This window comes from Bactrocera oleae, chromosome 3, assembly GCF_042242935.1.
Source record: "Bactrocera oleae isolate idBacOlea1 chromosome 3, idBacOlea1, whole genome shotgun sequence".
NCBI classification, from domain to species: Eukaryota; Metazoa; Arthropoda; class Insecta; order Diptera; family Tephritidae; genus Bactrocera; species Bactrocera oleae.
Window position 1 is genome coordinate 52,250,224 of NC_091537.1, and position 23,328 is coordinate 52,273,551.

Genomic DNA, 23,328 nt, shown 5'->3' on the forward strand with positions numbered 1-23,328 from the left:
CGGTTTCTATAAAGTCATGCCATACCATCCCAGAGATAAATTTAATGTCTCTGGCGTGTTTAGTGCTTGGTTTATCGCGCTTTTAGTATTTTTTAACAGTACCGTTATACGGGGACTGGGCGGGGTTGCCACCCGATTTATTCCATTTTTATACCATGGATAGAGGTGCTAAAAACATTTGTTCTCAGTGACTTTTGTTATTATAGCCTAAGCGGTTTGGAAGATATGCAAATTAAACCTATTAGAGGCGGGACCACGCCCACTTTAAAAAAAATTGTAACTGCAGATGCCCCTCCTTAATGTGATCCTGTGCACCAAATAACAGTCTTGTATCTTATTGCGGAGCTTAGTTATGCCAATTTATTTGTTTTTGATTAATTGTTGTTGTAACAGTTTTGTGGACGTGGCAGTGGTCCGATTACGCTCATCTGTAATACCAACCGTCTCACGGTACCAAGAAACATGTCTACCAAGTTTCATAAAGATATCTCAATTTTTACTCAAGTTACAGCTTGCACGGACGGACGGACAGACAGTCACCCGGATTTCAACTCGTCTCTTCATCCTGATCATTTATATATATTTAACCCTATATTAAACTCGATTAGTTTTAGGTGATTCAAACAACCGTTAGGTGAACAAAACTATTATACTCTGTAGCAACAGGTTGCGAGAGTATAATAAAAACCGTTATATGATGAGTATGCAGGGTTATCACCCATTTTCACACTGTCGGTAAGGGTGCTAAGAGTTGTTTTGAGTGAATTTGATTATTATAGCTGTAGTGGATTAGTAGATATGCTCATTAAACCTCTTAGACTAACCGCGGCCACGCCCACCTTTTAACATTTTTTTAACTGTGAAGCGTAGTTATGTAAATATATTGGTTTTTGAATAATTTCGTTATGTGGGCATGGCCTGGGTCCGATTACGCCTTTCTACAATACCAACCTTATGGCGCCAAGAAATTTGTGTACCAAGTTTCATCGAAAATTTTTTAATTTTTACGCAAGTTACAGCTTGCAGAAAGGGACGGACGGATGTAAGACATGGGCTGAAAAGTCCCGGGCCTAACAAAGAAAACACGGGTTTTTTTGTTCAAATTTTATAACATTTGTTAATCATGCCACTGTCGAGAGCAAATATTGATAGAGTATTTTTGCACTTTGATATTATTTTAAGTTCCTCGTTTCCCGAGTAGACCTATATCACGCATATGCAACACTAAACACGTGGACTCATATTATAAAATTTTTAAAAATCATATAACATAATAAATTAATATATGAATAAAAAAAAACTATATCAAAGAAACAATACAACTCATAATCAAATATCATGATTTTAACTTTTTAAATGCAAATATTGTGAATTTTAAACAAAGAATAGCAAACAAACTTTAGTTGCACGTTATTCAAAAGTATTTGTGTCGTTCCGTGAAATTTCGTTTCGAAGTGCTTTTGTCAGATAATTTTAGCAGGTTTATTTCTGGCAACCCGCCTTTTTTAAATCAGCCGTTCAAAATTCCCTCATCTTCATAATCAGGGAAAGAGATTGAGACCTTCCTTTAGGTGAACAAAACTATTATACGCTGTAGCAACATGCTGCAAGTGTATAAAAAGCAGCTATACTTGTAGTATTAAAAAAATAAGAAATGCAAAGATCATAAAAACAAGATCACACTCAACATTTTCATGAATAAATTCGTATTATGGACCATCAAAATCTGCTAAGATATCCATAGCAACAATTAAATTTTTGTAGAGCCTTTTTACTTTTGTGGGCGTACGATGCAGTACTAGATGCTTGACTTGAGCTCCCAGAAAACTCAGAAAACTTAAAACTGCCTCTATCAATATGAAACCACAAAGACAATGATATTAGACTAATTAAACTTATTAAGGTCGTTTAGAGCCACTACTCCTCCTCCGAGAGTAGTTACAACTCCCAATAAAGACTTAGATACAGGTATATTTTCAAAAGTACCAGCCTATAATGCTAAGGTTTTTTACGGAGGTTATGACCAAAAGGCCGTCCTTCCAGGACATGTTCGCTGTTTACATAAACCATCCTAAGTTTTCAGAAGCGCAAAAGCTTTTCAATCTCAGATACAAAACAAAGCGGAGGTAGGCAGTATCGTCAGGCGTTTCGCTTTGAATGACGAAAATAATCTGGCTTTAGATGCACTAATCGAAAGATACGATAATAATAAGAGTACTGGTAGATAACCAAATATCCATTTTAATTAATTTACCAAAAATTCAACAAGAAATCATGAGCAGTATACACAAGAGGGTATAAACTACAATCTTGAGAAAAGTTTAAACAATTAAAAATTATTGAAAGAAATAATTTTGTAGTCAGCAAACTGAGGTAATGGAGGTTCATCCAGAACTGCTTGCAAATACAGCATCCTACCAAAACGAGGGAAGATGAACGCGCGATAATGCTAAACACCTTAGACTAACAAGCCTCACCTTCTTGACATTTAAAATTCCAGGAAGGCTAATATATATACACATAATCAATCATAACGAAGAGCGGATATGGCAATCAACAGAAACAGCCATACACAAGATAATAAATGTAATCGAAAAGTCATAACACCAAAAAGAGTACACAATGGCTGTCTTACATATAGATGGCATGATTTGCAGATCAATACAATTGATGCTTATGAACAGAATGATTATAGCATTAAATGGCTCAGGGAAACAAACATGTTACATATGTAATTAGGAGACTTCTCAAGGAAGTGTCCTTTCCGCGCTTTCTTTGTTGGTGGCGCTGAACGAAATACTGCTTCAACTCAACGGAGTAGAAGTGAAAGCAATACCACATTCAGACAACATAGTATTGATGGTATCAGGGCTATTTCAAAGATACTTCTATGGGCCACTAATAACCGACTAGGTGTTAACCCTAATAAAACGGTACTGATGTTATTCACTAGTAAAAGCAAAATACCTCAATGGTATACCCTTCAGCATTACAATCTCTGTCTCTTACAGCTTAATACCTAGGGGGTAAGATCGATGCGATTGATATCGAATAATCAAAACTTATATGGCCTATTACACTTGCAAGAGTATAACCAATTTTTACATATGGAGCAGCATTAAAAAAACAATAAAATATCAGAAAATTAAATAGAATACATAGAGCAGCCTGTGCAGTCGCAAAAAAGTTATAGACATAACGATATCCTGAACCAGTTCATAACAAATTTTAATAAATTATATATCCTCCCAGGGTTAAATTTCTATGGTTGCTTCCAGGTGAGGATAGTGAATGGGAAGTCGTTTATTAGGGGAGGAGGATATTATCTCAATCTATATGAACGACATGACAAGAACTAAGCACTTATTAAAAAAGTCCATGAAAAGTATATACAGATATAATATACAATACAAGTATACATATGTACAATATATACAGCTAAATTAAAAGGGCATGCACTGTTTGGAGAACATTCGCTAAAAATACAACAGCAAACAAGCAGGGAATAAGAAAAGAGTTTTTCACTTACTCTGTGAATGCCCAGGTACCAAACTTTAAATGACTGTCTACAAAAGCATAACGAATATAAGTAGGCGGAGTAGAGTACCAAAGGGTTGAACGCAATGATGAAACAAGATAGGTAGAACATAAAGGTATTATGATAGTGCACGAAAATTCTGGAGCTAATTGAGCCCGAGGAGGCCACACTCATACGTTACTATCTACTTTTTGTGCTTAAACGCTGCAGTCTTATAAATTGATAGTGAATAAATTTTTAAATTCTTCAATCTTGTCAACAATAAAAAACTTGAAAAACTGTACGTTTGTTGTGAAATTACTAAATTTTAAACAGAGAATTTTAGTAATTTCTTACTTACAAATTAATTCAACTCTACTCATCATTAACTACTTCAAATTGTAATGAACAGAATTGTTCTCTGTCTCTTTACGTTTTATTTCACCATTTTAAGTAGAGTGGCTTCCAATGCAATCATAAAAGCAACTATAATCCACGCAATAGGGGTGTTGATTTAGCCAATTAGTTGAGTTTATATGACATATTGTATGCGATTGTAATGTTTCCGACGCGAAGCAAAATATGGTAATAAAACTAAATCAGTCGTTGTCCTATATTACAAGTTAATAAGATACGAAAGATGATTGTAATCGATTGATGGTTTCGCCCTTTAATGTGTGTTGAACTAATTTGCAAGATTTTGCCGCTCAATGCTCATAAGGCATTCTTGTATTTTAATCTCATAGAATTAATGGGTCGTGCTGTCGGAATGTGACTATTACCTAAATAAATAATTTTTATAAGTTATTAAGGACCACAGGTATAAAGTTGTGGTTTGTAAATTTTAAAATAAGTCATTATACTTTTTCACAGAGCTTATCAAAAAAACTTCGCCTAAAATGTTTAACACTTCGAACTAAAGTAGAAATTAAATATTTAATACTCGATTTCTTTTTTATTCCTTCAACACTTTAAATTGCGTAACATTATTATAATTGACTTAATAATATAAAACAATACTTCTATTTTATATTCAAAATTTATGGAGTAGTAATACTTTGTTTTCACAATTGGTATTTCTATGGTAAAGAAAGTACGGTAACTGCTACTTCCACTATTAGGAAATTTCGATCCACTGAAACTGCTACTGTTGTTGTCATTGTCAAAGTTACTGTGATTGGCATGTTGCATTGCAGCCGGAATTTCACCTGCAAGTAAAAATATAACATAAGATTTTATCATGTCTTATTTATAAGAAAAAGAAGAAAACATGCCTACGACGAACAGACTGGGCTGAAATCAGGAGAAATGATTTTCTTACTAAGCGGGACCACCACTGCTTAATCCTAATACAATACATAATACATATGTTTATGGCAGAGTCGGCGTACATGGGAATACAACATATAATGGGCAACAAAAGTATTCGTATGACCCATTTTTCTGAGTCTGTCTGAATACACAAATAATAGGGGAATAGTAGTGATGAAGTATCGTTTTAGTTACATTTTTATTGGGTAATTAAAAAAACGAACATTTTCTAATATAAGCTTAACAAACTAAACCTTGCCATATGAGTTATGCCGTACGTAGACTTTTATTTCGTCAATTTTTTGTTTATAGAATTTTTGTGAACAATTCGTTAAGATTGCATTGCATTGTTCGTAATAAAAATAACAAGTACTGCATTAATAGTGTTTTCTTGTTTCCAATTATTACCACTCACCGTTAAGGTTTTTCTTGAAATATTGCTTACTTTTATATTAAATTCAATAAATTCGGTATACCGCATAGAAAAATGGCTAATTGCCGCATATATGAATTTGAATTAAAAATAATGGAAGACGTGTACACGAGCTAAAGCAATCTGTCCGTATCCGTTAACGAATCGAAGAAAGAGGGAACGGGATCATTCGCTGATCCCTTTTATTCCTTTTTGTGTGGTGTGCAATAGGATGTCTTCATGGGTGATGTGATCGTGTTTGTTGTTGTATTTGTGTGCGAGTGTACCACGGTAGGGGGTAAACAATCACCATTTATGATGACACAACCTCCAAGTTTGGAGCTTGTTCAGGAGTCTTCCAAACGAGATCTTGTATGGAAGTGCTTTATGTATTCTTCTCTCCATCGGCGACTGAAATCGTGACAGAGAATTTTAATTCTTTCCCACCGATTTAATAAGAATATGACTCCGCGCCTGGCTCAGGTATGACCAGAATGGGTGTTCCTTTGGGAAAATGCCCTGGAGTTGAATGAGAGGCCGTGAATTGAGAACGGCTTCAATTCAAATTACTAATGTCGTGAATTCTTCATAATTGAGTTTTTTTTTTTCAGCTACATTTTTGAAATGGAATTTGAAGCTTTTTACAGCTGATTCCCATAAACCAACCATCTGAGTAGCGCTTTGGGGAATAAATTTGTATTTAAGGCTTTGGGGCGCGTACTTTTATGCAATCTCGGGTGAAAATTAATTGATAAAGTCCAAAAACTGTTTTTCGGTGGCTCTCTCGGCCAATAAAGGTTTTAACATTGTCGGTCACCATCAAGCTAACAAATGCCTCAAGGAAAGCCTCCTTTGTCAGATTAGTACAAAGCTCAAGGTGCACTGCTTTTCTCGTGAAACAGAAAAAGAAAGCCACAAAGCCCTTCATCAGAGTGGAGACCTAAGCATGGACGCATTTATCTGAAAAGGCCCAGCAAAATCGACACCTGTGATGGAGAAAGGCAGAGCGAAGTAGCAGCGTTCCGGTGGAAGTGCTGCCGTAATCTGTGTTCGCATCTTCTGCTTGTGCATAGGGCAGATTTTGCACATGAAAATGCACTTTTTTATTTTGGGCTTGAGTCGGGGAATATAAAATTATTGGCGGACTATATGTTGCATGAGGTGATGTTCGGCGTGAAGCATGAGTATGTGGATATAACTGATCAGTAATGTGGCAAGTCGAGACTTCTCTTCTACAATTATGGGATGGCGTTCGTTATACGTTAAGCTTGAATTCCATTCACACAAATAAGACCTTTCGTGTCTAGGTCTTGATTCTCTCAATAATGTTATATCGCGGCTGAAGTAGCGCGCTTGAGTACCTATATGCAGTAACAGTGACCTTTGCTTTTTGTAAGTCTAGGTGCGTCACTGTGTCGCACTGGAAGTTTGCTTCTCCGTTGACTTTAGTAATGAGTTGGTATATAAATTTGAACATGTAAGCTCGTACTCTGGAGGCTCGGGGAATGATGAAAATTTTTCAGGGATGTCGGTATCATCCAGTGTTGTATGAAAGGTGTCGATTTTTTGACTCTCTGTGTCAATTACGCAGCGCGTGGGCGATTGTGGCCAAGAATAGGGAGGGTGGTGGTGGCAAGGTGCAGGGTTTTGCTTCTTTTTGTACCTAAATCAGCTAGATTGTCAGCACTGGCTACGTGTTGCCAAGTGGCTGATCCCACTAGGTCAAGTGTTTGAGTCGTTCGATTGGAAATATTCGTCTTCCATGCATGTGGTGGTTTATATAATTTCAGAATCGGACCACAGATATAATTTGTAGTTTGCCATGTTTAAATACATTTGCGCCAAGGTTACTAGTTAAGAAAGTAGTAGTGCGCCACATAGTTCAAGTCGGGGTAGATTTATTGTATTTAGAGGAGCTACTTTTGCTTTTGCTACTAGTAAGTGGATTGTCGTCGCAGTGTCGCTTTGTGTGCGAATATATGTATATAGTGGCACAATATGCCTTTTCAGAGGCGTCACAGAAGCCGTGCAGTTCGACTTTGTGCTCTGGGCCATAGTTTACCCATCGTGGAATTTGTATCTGAGAAATGCCATCCAGATTGTTTGCGAACTTGAACCATTTTTCCAAGCGAAGAGGTTTCACTTATTCGTCCCAGTCGGTTCCGTCTAGCCATAATTTTGTATCAGTTTCAATTTAAAACGGATTTTTATGGTTTTAACAGAACAAACAAATATACATATGTATATATGTTTGTCTCCTAAAGGCCAGCTGATTCTATGCCTGTTGCTATTTGTTTGTGCGCAAGCCTCTTCATGTACTTTCGCTGCTGTAGGTGTATTATTGTTGTTGTGATCGCGCCCGCTTTTTTATTTTTATTTGTTATTTTTTTATATATTTTGTAGTTTTGCGCTTTTGTTTTTATGTTTTTGTAACACATGTAATATGTTTTGTCGTTTCACCTTTGCGTTTTTATGTCATATATATATATATGTACGAACATATGTTCGGTCACTCAATTTATTTGTGCATATGTATGTAAGTATATAAGCTAACTTATTTTTTGTTTAACTTAATTTTTAATTTTTCTTCAGTAAAGTACTCGTTCAATTAACAGCCGAATTAAAAGTGAAACTTAATCCAAACTTATCACCAACTTAATATTTTCGACGCATAGTACTTGTAATGTGTAGCGGTAAAGGCGACGCGATGCATTTGGCCGAATTTTATACCTGCATTCCTGAGCATTATTAAGCATAGCACAGTAAACTGTGTCCTCCCTTCTTAGTTTCGAACGTCCGCATTTGACAGCCAAGTGCTTGGAAAGTTTTAGTTTGGAGACTTCAACCAGAGAATGTTAATAAAGAAGGCGCAAGTGTTAAAAAATACTAATTTCAGCTTTTCACATGAGGGAACATGGAAATATATAACTTCTCATTTTTGCAGTGGCTCAGGTTGTAAGCGCGAAGAACCTAAGCCATTATGTATACAAACGCTTACGGGCGAATCCACTACATCATAAATTTACTATACTCTCGCAACATGTTGCTACAGAGTATAATAGTTTTGTTGACCTAACGTTTTTTTGTATCACCTAAAACTATTCTAGTTAGATATAAGGTTATGTACATATAAATCATCAGGATGAAGAGACGAGTTGAAATTCGGGTGACTGTCTGTCCTTCCGTCCGTCCGTCTGTGCAAGCTCTAACTTGAATAGAAATTTAGATATATTTATGAAACTTGGTACACATGTTTCTGGGTACCGTAAGACGGTTGGTAGTGCAGTTGGGCGTAATAGGTACCACTGCCACGCCCACAAAACGTAATTAATCAAAAATAAATAAAATGCCATAACTAAGCTCCACACTAAAATACAAAACTGTTATTTGCCACACAGGATCACATTAGAGAGGGGCATGTGTAGTTTTTACATTAGGTGAAAACTCATATCTTGAGATCTGCCTAACCGATTTCAACCAAATTCGATACATAACATTCTTCTCATACGTCTCTGTTATAATGCGAAAATGGGCGAAATCGGATTACAATCACGCCTAATTCCATCTGATTCTTTCACTTTCCACTATGGAAATCAAGCAAAATACCTCTTGACTTTGTGAGATTATAAAATATTCGGTTACATCCGAACTTAGAACATCCTTACTTGTTTTTATTTTATTTTATTATTTGACCTTTTAGCTGATCTCAATTCGTTTACTTAAATAGCATAGTTCATATATCAGGAAAATATGTTTATATGAGTAGGTTTTTTGAATATTCCCTTATTGATGCGTATTTACACAAATGTGACAATCACACATATAATATATTCACAAGTACAAGAACGCTGATGCTTTCTTCTCCTTGCCCCGCACAAAGACTCTTTTGACACTTTATGCTCTTCGCGAGAACAGCTAAAATGAAGCAAGTTGAACGATCGCAAGCAAAGAGGAGACAGGGGTAGTACGTAAATAGGACCGAAGATATCACTATTTCTCTATAAAAATACAGCAATATATTAATATGATATAAGTAGATCCTCCGTTGAAATGCCTCTGTTCATGGTGGCATGCCATGGAATTTAGGGCGAATTTGCGCCAAGACGGGGCGGAGCAAAAAACTGAGTTCTTACAAAACGTTGAAAAAACCAAATGACAATATGACGCATCGAAACCAAATGTGGTTGACCAGGCGCACAGAAAAAAGAGCGCAATGCAGAATTATAAACGATCGCACTTAGTGTTGTAGCATACGCGCGTTCCTAAGAATAAATTTGTTGTCGTTGTAATATGAAATATTTAGAAAATATTACGCGAGCTTGCTCGAATCTTATTGGCCGATGATGGTGCGTCTGCAATTTTTTTGTCGCTTACGTGAATGTTTGATTTTTTACAAAAGGCATATTGAGGGATATACATACATATGTACATACATATATGTAAATATATTTGGACATGTGAATGAAGGAAAGGTAATTTCAGGCTATCACAGAGTTATATTATATAAATCTTTTTCAATTTCTATTATTTCTTTTTGTTATTTTAATTTTCCTTAATACGCATACCAAAGAACATTTGCGCATACATACATTTGTCGTTCCCTTTTGAGGTGGTGAAAATTTGCTTGGTTCCTTCTTAGAGTGGTGTGGTTTGTTGAATTCCCTTATAAATAGAGGAATGCTCCGTTTTGAAGTGGTGTAATTTTATTTTCGAACTTGCGCATTTTCGATGTTCTCTTATAATAATTTACACTTTAGCACAGCTAACATTTTCCCCTTCACTATTCATTAACATTCTCTGGACATACTTGTAGTGTCATATCATTACCGATTGGCTTCATTCCATAGATTGATGCTAGGTGGTGGTTATTCGCCTCTGCGCAATTTTCCTATTATATTTCAACTATTAGAAATAAGAATTTTACAATTAATTTTAATTTTTGCAAGTGGTCACTAATTACACCCTGAACAGGGTATATTAATTTTGCCACGAAGTTTGTAACACCCAGAAGGAAACGTCGGAGACCATATAAAGTATATATATAAATGATCACCGTGACGAGCTGAGTTGATTTAGCCATGTCCGTCTGTCCGTCTGTATATACGCGAACTAGTCCCTCAGTTTTTGAGATATCGATCTGAAATTTTGAACACTTCTTTTTCTCCCCAAGAAGCTGCTCATTTGTCGGAACGGCCGATATCGGACCACTATAGCATATAGCTGCCATACAAACTGAACAATCGGAACGAAGTGCTTGTATGGAAAACTCTTTCATTTGACGAGGTATCTTCACGAAATTTGGCATGTATTATTATTTAAAGCATTAATCTAATCTCCGAAGAAATTGTATGGATCGGATGACTAAAGCATATAGCAGATCACTATATCATAGCTGCCATACAAATTGAACGTTCGGAATCAAGTTCTTGTAAGGGGCCTTTGTTTTTGTGAAGGGTATTATAGCTTCGGCGCAACCGAAGTTAACGTTTTTTCTTGTTTAAATTTTTTAAAGTATACGAAGTTATAATATTGGCTTTGGTTAGCAGCTTCCTCTTTCCATTTCAATTATAATCTTTTTCGTTCACGAATTGATTTATCTTAGAGTTCCACAAGCGATTCGTGCGTATTTTCTGATTTAAGGCAACGTATTATCAGAGAATGTTAATAAATAGAGAAGGAGCAAATGTTAAATGAAATCTTTTTGAGTACTAATTTGTAATTCCAGATGAGGGAACATCGAAAAATATAACCTCGAAAAAGAAAAATACACCACGCAATGTACGAAATGCTATAAATAGACACAACGAATATTAGTAAATGAAAAATCGTTGCGTATACCTAAAATTTATAATTATGAAAAGCCTTCTGAATTAAAAAGCTGTATTACCGGTAAAAACCGCAGAATTCATAATAAAATAAACATTTAATAGGCAACTTTTCCAACTTATGTATGGGCGTTGCGTGAGTAATTGCTTATTGAACAAAGGATAACAATAAAACGGTAGCTACGTTCGAATCCTAAAACTTATGTAAATTATATTTTATCAAATTTTTTTTATTTTATTAATTGGAATTAATTAGCATATCTCATTTCAATTACTTAAATAGCATATTTTACTTCCTGAGATAATTAAAATATTTCAGTAAAATATGTTCATATGTTTAGGTTTATTGAATATTTCCTTATTATAGGTATTTACACAAATGTGATAATCACACATACATTCTTAAATACATGTAGGCTGATGCTTGCTTCGTCTTGCCCCGCACAAACAAAGACTTTTGTCCACACTTTTTGCTTTTTGTGAGAAGCAAGCTGAACGATCGCAGGCAAGGAGAGGCCAGGGGCGAACTGCCACATAATTATTTCAGATATATCTTTATTAATCGAATTTATTTTAAAAACGATTATAAGTATGAATTTATGTGTATTTATATTTTTACGTATATTATTATTATATTACGAAAATAAATAAAAATCATATATGCAAAAGTATTTTTCAATTCAAATTAAGCAACATAATAATACACTATGAGCCCTCAGTTGAAACGCCTTTGTGTATGGTGTAAGCCAACGATATAACGGCGAGTTCGCGCGGACATTGTCTTGTTGAAAAAAACCAAATGCCGACAAACATACATATGTACATACATACATACAAACGAGCTCGCATACATATTGACGCCAAATTTTGCGCATCGTCGCGGAGTTGACAAAATTTGTTTCAATCGACAATTTTGCGACAATGTCGATCGGCTATGTTGTCTCGTTTGTCCTTTTTGCAGCGCTTTGCTATTGAAAGTTGACTTATGCTCTTTTAAAATATTGCAATTACCAATTGGGCTGCATTTTCATAGCGTCGTATTTGGATAAAATGGGCTAAATCGACAAACTATGAAATAATGATAATAAGTAAACATATAAAAGTACTATGTGCAGTGTGCTTAGAATATATAGAAGTAGTTAGTGATTTCATATGAATGGCAATTTTATATAAATTTTATAATTTAATGCCATAAATAGTGCATAATATGAAAAAATATAAATATTATTTCAACTCGCTAATAGGTCATGTTGCCAATTCTCCTTTCTGAAGTGAACATCAGACAAATTCTTCAATTTCTGATTTTTAGCAAATGTGTGAGGAAGCAGCTTGTGGGCAACATACAAATGCGAGGGGGATGGTAGGATTTTCAGTGGTGGCTGTCAAATTGTAAAATTGAATTTTTCTCGTTCATTACTTAATTTCGTATATGCGTAGGAATTCTATATGAAAACCAAATGTGGCTTACCAGGCGCACAGAAAAAATAGCGCGGCGCAGAGTTATTAACGAGCGCATTTTGCTTTGAAGCAGACGCACGTTCCTTATGAATGAATTAGTTGCCGTTGTAATATGAAATACTTAGAAAATATGCCGCGAGTTCGCTTGAATATTATTGGCCGATGATGGTGCGTCGACGTTGTTTTGTCACTTGCGCGATTGTTTGATTTTTTGCGAAAGACATATTGAGGGACATACATATGTACATATATGCAAATATATTTGGACATGCGAATGAAGGAAGGCAATTTCAAGAATATTCACATATAGACATATGAACATTGAAGCAAGTAAACAACAATAGCCGTTTGAGTTCACAGATTAGACTTAAGAGTTTGAATATTGTTTGTGGTGCTGCTTGTATGGCAGACTTCTTTATTGCAACGTGAAATATTTTGACTAAGTTCGAATCCTATCATATTTTTATATACTCTTTTTTTATTTTTATAACCCTTTTTTATAAAATGATATTTGAATTCTATTTTCATATTATTTCCCTGGTTATTAATATTTTCCTGTCAGAAGTCAATTCCTTTCGTTTTTATTATTTCAATTTTTGTTTATGCGCATATCAAAGAACATCTGTGCGGTGTAGTTCGTTTCGTACCCTGATAGTTGTGGTGAAATTTTATTTTCCAACTTGCGCGTTTTCGATGTTCCTTCATCGTAATTAACATTTTAGAACAGCTAACATTTGCTCCTTCATTTATATTATTTCGGTAAGAGTGGAGTGAAATCTTTCAACTTGATCGTCTGAAATTAGTTTTACAAGAGCGTATCTCGAATATTTATTCATGGCCGTAAGAATGAGCTGTTTGTATCTGTTTGTAACGAAGGGCAAAAATCTTTTGTAATATACCTAGTGTTCTTTAGTCTGTTTTGGGACCATTAATGACCGACGTGTTCAAATATGATTTAATGAGGGCTAATTTTCTTTGTCGAAAGTCACTTCAATTGATGGGTGGGGAAGGGAATTCGAACTCATAGTCAGTGCTATTTCCTACATTGACAATGATTTGGTTTTTGAATACCTGGAATACATGAACAATGGGCGAATGGTAATAAGATCTGTGAGGAGCTTTCGGCGCTGTCATAGAGTTGATAAGTGAGTTGCAGGTAGTTTCTAAGGCATTTCAGAGCCCAAATTATAGCTAACATTTCTCTCTCGTTCGTAATATAATATAATAGGTCTATTTTTCTTTGGTAATACCGCCCCAATGGCGTATTTCGATGCGTTCGTCGTTAGGTGAAATTTCTTGTTATAATCGGGATAAGATAGCATAACGTCTTCTGACAGTAGAGAATGTTTTACTTTTTGGAATGCATCGATCGCTTCTTCAGTAAGGTTAATGTAAAGTCTCTTGGATATACGAATTGTTTCCTATAATCAATAGCGAGACGATATTTTTTCCTTCCTGAAGCTTCAATTTTCTTCGGTACTGTCCATACCGTAGATTTGTAAGGAGACCGTGATGGTCGAATTATGTTATTATCAAGAAGTTTCTTTTCGTTTTTTAACTTCATCTTTTAGGGATATGGGATATTGGTAGTATGCTGAATATACTGAACTTTCGGTAGTATTTGGTTCGCAAATAATGTCGCGTATTGTCTTATTAATCTTTCGATATGAAGTTTTTCTTGTTCAGTCATGTGCTTTATTCTGATGTCAATATTATAATTTTGATTTTGTAGCTATTGCAAACAAGCATATAATTTTCTTTCGAGTGTCCTTTGGTTTAAATAAATTTACCATTGTATGGTATTGAATTTAGGTAGAATATATTATAATTAGGAATCGGTTTTGAACAAGTTTCGGTTGTATGTAATTTCTGTTCGAGTCAGTATCGATGAGAAATTTGAGCAATTCACCACTAGTGGTTTTGCATTCGAAATATTGTAGCGATGAATTACTTAACCTAAAAAATGTATATCTGTAAAATCTTCAGATTCGTTAGGAAATGTTCGTTAAGTTTTTTTCGGTCATATACTAATTTAATGTCTGTGCGTAATTATCTTCTTCGATATTTGGGTATTAGACTATTTTAGTTTCTGAACTATTGTTGTGAAAATTCATTGGTAATATCAGAGAATGTTGATGAGTAGAGAAGGAGCAAATGTTAGCAGTACTAAAATGTTAATTGCTAAGAAGGAACATCGAAAACGCGCAAGTTCGAAAATAAAATGTCACCACAGCTGTCAATTTACGCAACGAACTACACCACTCTATAGGCAAAATGTATATACATACATATGCACAGATGTTCTTTGATATGCGCATAAACAAAAATTGAAATAATAAAAACGAAAGAAATTGACTTCTGACAGGAAAATTTAATAATCAAGGAAATAATATTAAAATAGAATTCAAATATCAATTCATAAAAAAGGGTTATAAAAATAAAAAAGGACTATATAATATATGATTGGATTTGAACTTAGGCAAAATATTTCACGTTGCAATAAAGAAGTCTGCTATACAAGCAGCACCACAGACAATATTCAAACTCTTATGTCTAATTTGTGAACTCAAACGGCTATTGTTGTTTATTTGCTTCAATGTTCATATGTCTATATGTGAATATTCTTGAAATTGCCTTCCTTCATTCGCATGTCCAAATATATTTGCATATATGTACACATATGTACATATGTATGTCCCTCAATATGTCTTTCGCAAAAAATCAAACATTCGCGCAAGTGACAAAAAAAACGTAGACGCACCATCATCGGCCAATAATATTCAAGCGAACTCGCGGCTTATTTTCTAAGTATTTCATATTACAACGACAACAAATTCATTCATAAGCAACGTGCGTCTGCTTCAAAGCAAAGTGCGCTTGTTCATAACTCTGCGCCGCGCTATTTTTTCTGTGCGCCTGGTAAGCCACATTTGGTTTTCATATAGAATTTCTACGCATATGCGAAATAAATGAAATGAGTAAAACGAGAAAAATTCAATTTTACAATTTGACAGCCACCACTGAAAATCCTACCATCCCCCTCGCATTTGTATGTCCACAAGCTGCTTCCTCACCAGCACTTAGAATACACCTCTGGTAAAGCAAGCAAAATCCTCAACGCCTTATCAAGAATGATGGCAAATAAAGGCTGCGTGCGTTCCAGTCGGCGATTTTTACTCGCAAAGGTAATGAGATCGGTTGTATTATATGCGGCCCCAATATGGATCCAGGCGCTAAACGTTAAAGCATATGCCAAACTAATAAACTCAGTGCACCGGCTGTCGGCACTTAGAGTAATCAGTGCTTTCCGAATGATATCCAGCGAGGCTGCGGAAGTAATAGCCAGTATGATGCCCATTGACATCCAGGGTGACGAATTCGCGCGAGTATACGAGTTACCAGAGTCGTCTTTAGAAGCCAAAAGAGCAGAGAGAGTCAAAAGCTTATCAATATGGCAGCAGCGGTGGCAAACCTCACTCAAAGGACGGTGGACCCACAGACTTATACCGGACATCCACCCGTGGATAGACAGACGACATGGGGACCTGGATTTCCACCTTACCCAAATATTAAGCGGACATGGGTGCTTTAGAAGCTACCTGAACAGATTCCATCATGATGTTAGTCCGAACTGTCCGATGTGTACAGAGTGCATAGAAGACTCTGAGCATGTATTCTTTTATTGCCCTCGCTTTTCGAGTACAAGGGAAAAACTTAAAACTTCACTCGGTGGTAGTTTTATGGTGGAAAACTTGACGACACTTATGTGTCAGTCCAGTGAGAATTGGAAAGCTGTCAGCGAAGCGGCAGCTTCAATCATGACAAAACTAAGACATATGGAACAGATTCGGCGTTCGTCAGTCCGTACTATAGAGGAGACTTAAATGTCTTATCACTCCCCCGAACTAATACTTAATCAGGCGGTTCCGTGGGGAGAGTCTTGAGTTGGGAGTAGGTTAGGTTTAGCGGATTAAAGTTCCGCACTTCGGCTTTAGATGCTTCCCCCTACTTAAAAAAAAAAAAAAAAAAAAAAAAAAAAAAAAAAAAGCTGCTTCCTCACACATTTGCTAAAAATCAGAAATTGAAGAATTTGTCTGATGTTCACTTCAGAAAGGAGAATTGGCAACATGACCTATTCGAGTTTAAATAATATTTATATTTTTTCATATTATGCACTATTTATGGCATTAAATTATAAAATTTATATCAAATTGACATTCATATGAAATCATTAACTACTTCTATATATTCTAGGCACAGTCCATATAGTACTTTTATATATTTACTTATTATCATTGTTTCATAGTTTTTCGATTTAGCCCATTTTATTTAAATACGACGCTATGAAAATGCAGCCCAATTGGTAATCGCAATATTTCAAAAGAGCATAAGTCAACTTTCAATAGCAAACCACTGCAAAAAGGACAAACGAGACAACATAGCTGATCGACATTGTCACAAAATTGTCGATTGAAACAAATTTTGTCAACTCCGTGACGATGCGCAAAATTTGGCGTCAATATGTATGCGAGCTCGTTTGTATGTATGTATATAAATATGTATGTTTGTCGGCAAAGTCGTCATTTGGTTTTTTTCAACAACACAATGTCCGCGCGAACTCGCCGTTATTTCGTTGGCTTGCCACCATGCACATAGGCGTGTCAAGTGAGGGCTCATAATATATTGATATGTTGCTTAATTTGTATTGAAAAATACTGATGCATTTATGAATTATTTTCGTAATATAATATATATTATATATATATATATATATATATATATATATACCAATAAATTCATACCTATAATCGTTTTCAAACTGAATTCGATAAATCAAATATATATCTGAAATAATTATGTGGCGGTGCGCCCCAATCCCTCCTTGCCTGCGATCGTTCAACTCGCAAAAAGCAAAAAGCGTAGACAAAAGTCATTGCTTGTGCGGGGCAAGAAGAAGCAAGCATCAGCGTACGTGTATTTACGAATGTATGTGTGATTATCACATTTGTGTAAATACGCATAATAAGGAAATATTCAATAAACCTTAACATATGAACATATTATATTTTCCTGATATATTTTAATTATCTCAGGAAATAAAATATGCTATTAAAGAAATTGAATTATGATATGCTTAGACTCCAATTAATAAAATAAAAAAATTAAATAAAATTCGTTTTAGGATTCGAACGTATAGGCTCGTATTCGGATTGTGCTTAACCCCTTCCCGCTTACGACCTAAGCCACCACAAAAGTGGAAACGTGGCCGCTTAGCCACCGTTTTATTATTATCATTTGTTTGCACATACATAAGTTAGAAAACTAGCTTATTAAATGTTTATTTTATTATGAATTCTGGGGTTTTTACCGGTAATACAGATTTTTAATTCAAAAGGTTTTTCATAATTATAAATTTGTCATATCATAGAAATTGAAAACATAAATCTAAATAGGTATGCGCAACGATTTTTCATATAGGAATATTCGTTGTGTCTATTTATAGCATTTCGCATATTGTGTGGTGTATTTTTCTTTTTCGAAGTTATACTTTTCGATGTTCCCTCTTGTGGAATTACAAATTAGTACTCAAAAAGTTTTCATTTAACATTTGCTCCTTCTCTACTCATCAACATTCTCTGGTAATATTAATGGATTGTGATTATTGGAAAATCTACTTGTTGGTCTTTTCTCTGCGTATTTAGAAGCAACAGGTCTTTTCGCATAGTTAACATTAACTGTTTTTAGGCTTTAATCGATATCCATATTTTGCGGTGGTTTTTTGGCGGTTGGCCTAGGTGGTGGAAGTATATAATCATTATTTCCGTACTGGTATTGGTTGTTTCGTATGTTTGGTTGGAATACCCTTTACAAGGTGCTTTCCAAAGAAACATGACTTTAAAAAAAAGAAAAAAACAAATGGTTTTATCGGAAAAATCAATTAATTTAATTAATAAAATAGTCTCCTTCTGCTTTAATACAGGCTTTTGCACCGCCAGGAGTGTTTGATTGTTAAAATGTGATTTTTGGTCAAATAATCGGCCACAAGCGTCGATCGATGAGACGGCGCATTATCGTGCAACAAACGCCAACTTCCATCTTCGCGATATTCGAAGACTATCTGTGGTAGGTCTTCTGGTGCTTTCATTCCCAGTAATCGCGGCAGGTCTCCTTTAAGACTTCTAATAAAAGTATCTAAAGCTTTATCGCGGTATGTGCCTGTTAGGACATTCATGGACTCGCTACCATACACGGCTTGATAGAATTGTTCAACCGTTTTGTTGCCTTGTGCGAGAATAGTCATTTGGTATACAAGTGTGCCGAGATCGCAGACAGTTCCAGTTATTTTATTTCCCATAGTATTTATAATACCAAAATATTTGGATGTTCCTCTGGTAGGTTCATATAACATTAAAATTCAATCAACGTTCTTCTTCCAAAACTACAATATATTCGATTGGGTTCCCCGTGAATTCCCTACGGCAGCGAACTACTTTGGCTAGTTCACCAATATTTTGCCTATACTCGCTATTAATTATTTCATCTGTACAGCTAAGTTTACTATGTCTGGTGGGCCTGATGTCCTCGATAAGGCATACATGTATGACTATTCTTCTAATCAGAGCAGTTAATTCAGGTATCGCGTTTATATATTTATAGTCATTTTGAGTATTAAACTGTTAATATTCATATCGAAATGTATTTTAATTAATTAATTTATAAGGCTTTTATAGATTATATATTTTTATTTTATTTTTTTTGTTATACATTTTAGACACTTATATTTAATTTAATTTATTATAATATTTATATTATTATATGTTCTTTGTTTTGTTTGGTATACCGATCTCTGGAGAGTCCCCCCGAAGGTGATGAATCGCAGAGAGGTTTTATTTGTTATAAGAACCGTAGAGTTCAAATATTTTTGAGTTATAGCTGTACAAGCCATTAAAATTGTTATTATAAAATCGCAGAGGTATTTTTTAAAATTTTTATTTTAAGGCCTAGTCCCTTTTTTATATAAATTTGCTTTTATTTTATTTTTTTATTCAATTTAGATATAGTTTATCAAATGTAATATCTAAACAAGTAAGGAAGGGCTAAGTTCGGATGTAACCGAACATTTTATACTCTCGCAAAGTTAAATGGTATATTCGTTTGAGACTTATTTATATATTTTAATAATTAGAAGTAGGAACTGTTGCCTTAGTTATTTACGTTTCACTCACAGTGAAAATAATTAGAATTTAGTAAACTAAATTTACTCAAATTATGAGAAATCGTTCTTGTGCTTTTTGTATACGCTTATAATTGATTTTATATAGAATGCTTTACAACTGTATTGAGAAGTATGAAAAGAAATCGTTTTTGGACAATGAATAACATTTTTTATTTATTATATCGATATTATTATACATATTTAGCTTAAAAATAATAAATATTAACAACTTTAAAAATGATATAATATTACTATATTAATATATAATTAATTTGTATATAATATTTACAATATTAAACATAAATTTTTGTAGAGATTCTTATACATATATCCAAATTATATTTCTTTTTTCCTTATACTATTTAATTTCTATCATATATGTACACAATGATGTCATATATAATAACATATTCTATATAGAATTTAAATTTTCTTAATTAAATTATTTACATATTTTTCTTAAAATTGTCTTACAAACTACTGTCAAAATTCCTATACCTTTCCAATTCGATTATATTTGGGAAAAAAATGAAGAACTGTTGCACTAAGTCTGAAAACTTTAGTTCGAAATAGAGACACAAATACCGTCATGATAGCTGTGTACTGTCTCAAAAGTAATTGCATTTACAAGGGAAGGATCCATGTTTGAAAATGCCCAATCAATTTGTGTACCGGCAGGTGTAGTTGAATATTCTGCACCAAGCAGGGAACTAAAGTTTTTTCTTGGAGCAGATTTCTTATTGTAGTCCCTGTAGACATTAAACAAATGTTAAAATCTCCAACAATTAGCACATTTTGATTGCCTAGGTCAGAAGTAAGGACTTCCTGAAGTTCTACAATTAATTGTCAGACAGAGAAAGCTGAATTTCTATATAGAACCAGAATATTAATATTGAAACATTTAAACAAAACCGCTTGTAAAACTTTGCGGCCTGAATAAATTTTCTTTACAGCCTTTGATTCTATAGAGCAAGCAATACTATGCTTTGCATATATTATAATACCCCGTTTATTTCTGTTGGTTGTTTCCGTGCTATCTATCCTCAGCTCGTTAATTGGTGTAAATCAAAATATCAAAATTTTCGCACGGATAATTCCAAGTTTCTACAAAACATAAAATATCTGAAGATAGCATCAAACAGTCGCTTTTTATATCATTAATGTGAGCATGAAGATTCTGAACATGATGGAATAAAATTTGATGTCCTGATGTTCGGGAAGTCATAAAATTGAAACTTGTTGTCAAAGCTTTATTTGTGTTCAATTCGGTCAGTTCCCTAAATACGGGATCCGATTCAGAAAATTTTTTAGGAGGAATAAAATTTCCTATGATGAATAGAGCTTCTGCAGAAGTAGCTCGACTACAAGCGACATATATTGAAGCTCTAGGCATTCTGGGTCGAGTATGAACTACAACTTTATTATATGTGGCACCCTGACTTTTATGAATAGTTATTTCCTCAGCCGGAACAACTGGAAACTGATTTCTTTCAATTGAAATTTGTTCATTTCTTTTATATTAAAAAGATTTTAGAACTTTTTCAATTGGTGTCCAAGAACTTTTTAGAGGATGAGGCTTTTTTGATCGTGCTATCAAACCAACAGAAGGTTCCAAAAATTTAATCCACAGAATTGTTGGAAGAGAACAATGGAAATCAATTTGCATAAGTTGTCCAGCTGCCCCATTAACCAAGCCGTCACACGTGTTTATGTTCACTGTAATCATATATTTGGCGGAGGTTTTTAGTGTCAATTCATACGGCAGTCCCTGCGTTTCAGAAGTTTTGAAAAGTTTTACTCTTTCCAAAATATTATCATTTTCATTTATAACAATTCCTTTAACTAAGTCTTTTGCAGTTGAAAGGAAAGCTTCTGTTGGCATTCGACTGAGCTTAAGAGCATTGAAATTATTTGTCTCTTCATTGGACCAAAATAAATGTATGGCATCATCGGGAACTTCTTCGAAATTAACTACTCGAGTTTCAATGAGTGATATGTCCTCATTTGCCATAGTACCAGATGCCATATGATTTAATGCAATTGCAAAGGCCTGATCCTCCCGTTGTCTCATTATCTCTGTTAATTCAAAGTATTTAAATAACTCCCACAAAGAGGAACCAACTAAAGTGCTGTATGCATCATTGGGATAAGGAGAGAATATCCACCTATCTCTAACGGGTAAGAGTTGCTTCAAATCACCAAACACTATGATCGGTGTACCACCGAAGGGGCTGGCTTTTGAAAATTTGTTTTAATCTCGCATCAACAGAGCTAAACATACGAGCACCTACCATCGATATTTCATCAATTATGATTAATTTTAAATTGATAAGTCTGGAATACAATGAATTAACTGTGTCATTGCTAAGTGGTCTCAACTCTCTATTCAACTGATTAACAGGTAAAGAGAATATTGAATGAAGGGTCATTGCTCCTATTCCGAATGCTGCTTTACACGTAGGTGCGCAAAGAAGAACTTTTAAGGAACTTGGACTGGATCCAGGCGTAGAATTGTAACAATGGTTAAAGGCTTGATATATTGCAGATATCAAATGACTCTTTCCTACACCTGCACCGCCGCCAATGAACTCATAAAATGGGAGATTTGTTTTTAGGTGGTGCATCAAATGTGTCAAATAGGTTCTTTGCTTAGTATTTAGTAGAGAACTAAAGAAAATAATTCCTCAACTGGAATTAAAGGGGGTAGTTTAATAAGTCTAATATTGCAATCAGATTCAGTGCCATTATCTGTTGAATCTTCACCATGCAAGTCCAGCAAATTTATATTTGGGTTTATTTCTGAAGTGCCAACACTCTGAACTCACTTTTCACGATAGGTAGTTTATTTTGAGCACCGTCGTCCAAGTCTATTTCATTACAAAGACTTTCTAGAACATTTTCAAGTTCTCTTTTCTCAAAAACATCATATTTTCTTTGATTTTCCTCAATTATAATACGATGTGTTATGCAAGTCTGCTCATTATCGTTTTCAATGAGATCTTGCTGTTCATTCCGCCAAGAATAGTAAAGCATTAACATTTAGCGGAAATACTCAACTCTGGGCAAATCTGGGTTAAACCTTCTATTCCGAATAATACAAGGTTTGGTAAGTTTTTTCACAAAACCGCTACCGTCTTTAAGAGGCATGACAACCCCGCTTTCTGGTAAATTATCGTCTTCCCTCTCTTCTTCATCATGATCACTATCTTGTGCTCTTCTACTAGATTTAAAATATTTATACCTAGATGCAAAATCAGCTAAACAAAGAGTTTCTCACTGATCGGATCTTTCAACATAACGGTCTAAAATACCGGCTACGAATATTTCAGTCGAACCTGAAGGAAGGTTCTGAAGTTCTGCTCTAGGTTTTACCATTCGAACACGTTCCTCAGGTCGAGAGGTATTTATAAATATTTCTGCATTACTTGCTTCCGAAAGATGGAGTCCAATGCAGCAATATATTGCTTCTTGTGCAGATATTTCTGTGCCTGACATAAATTTGTGACCTATATGTTTAAGTTTTTGCTTAATAGTATAATTTCCAGCATTTACCTCTGATATAGCTTCATTTAAGAGCCTAGAAATTCCC

At 34.7% G+C, this 23,328-nt stretch overlaps 1 protein-coding gene across 2 annotated transcripts in view; it reads right to left on the minus strand.

Annotated features, from left to right (window-relative positions):
• Window positions 1-4,452: 4,452 nt before the first annotated feature.
• The window catches only part of dpr19 (defective proboscis extension response 19), a 334,249-nt gene continuing 315,373 nt past the window's right edge, over window positions 4,453-23,328 (minus strand). For both annotated transcript variants that reach the window (XM_070106627.1, XM_070106628.1), the window contains exon 7: window positions 4,453-4,725. In XM_070106627.1, the coding sequence (XP_069962728.1) occupies window positions 4,481-4,725 (245 nt within the window). In that variant the 3' untranslated portion in view covers window positions 4,453-4,480. The remainder of the gene's footprint in view (window positions 4,726-23,328) is intronic.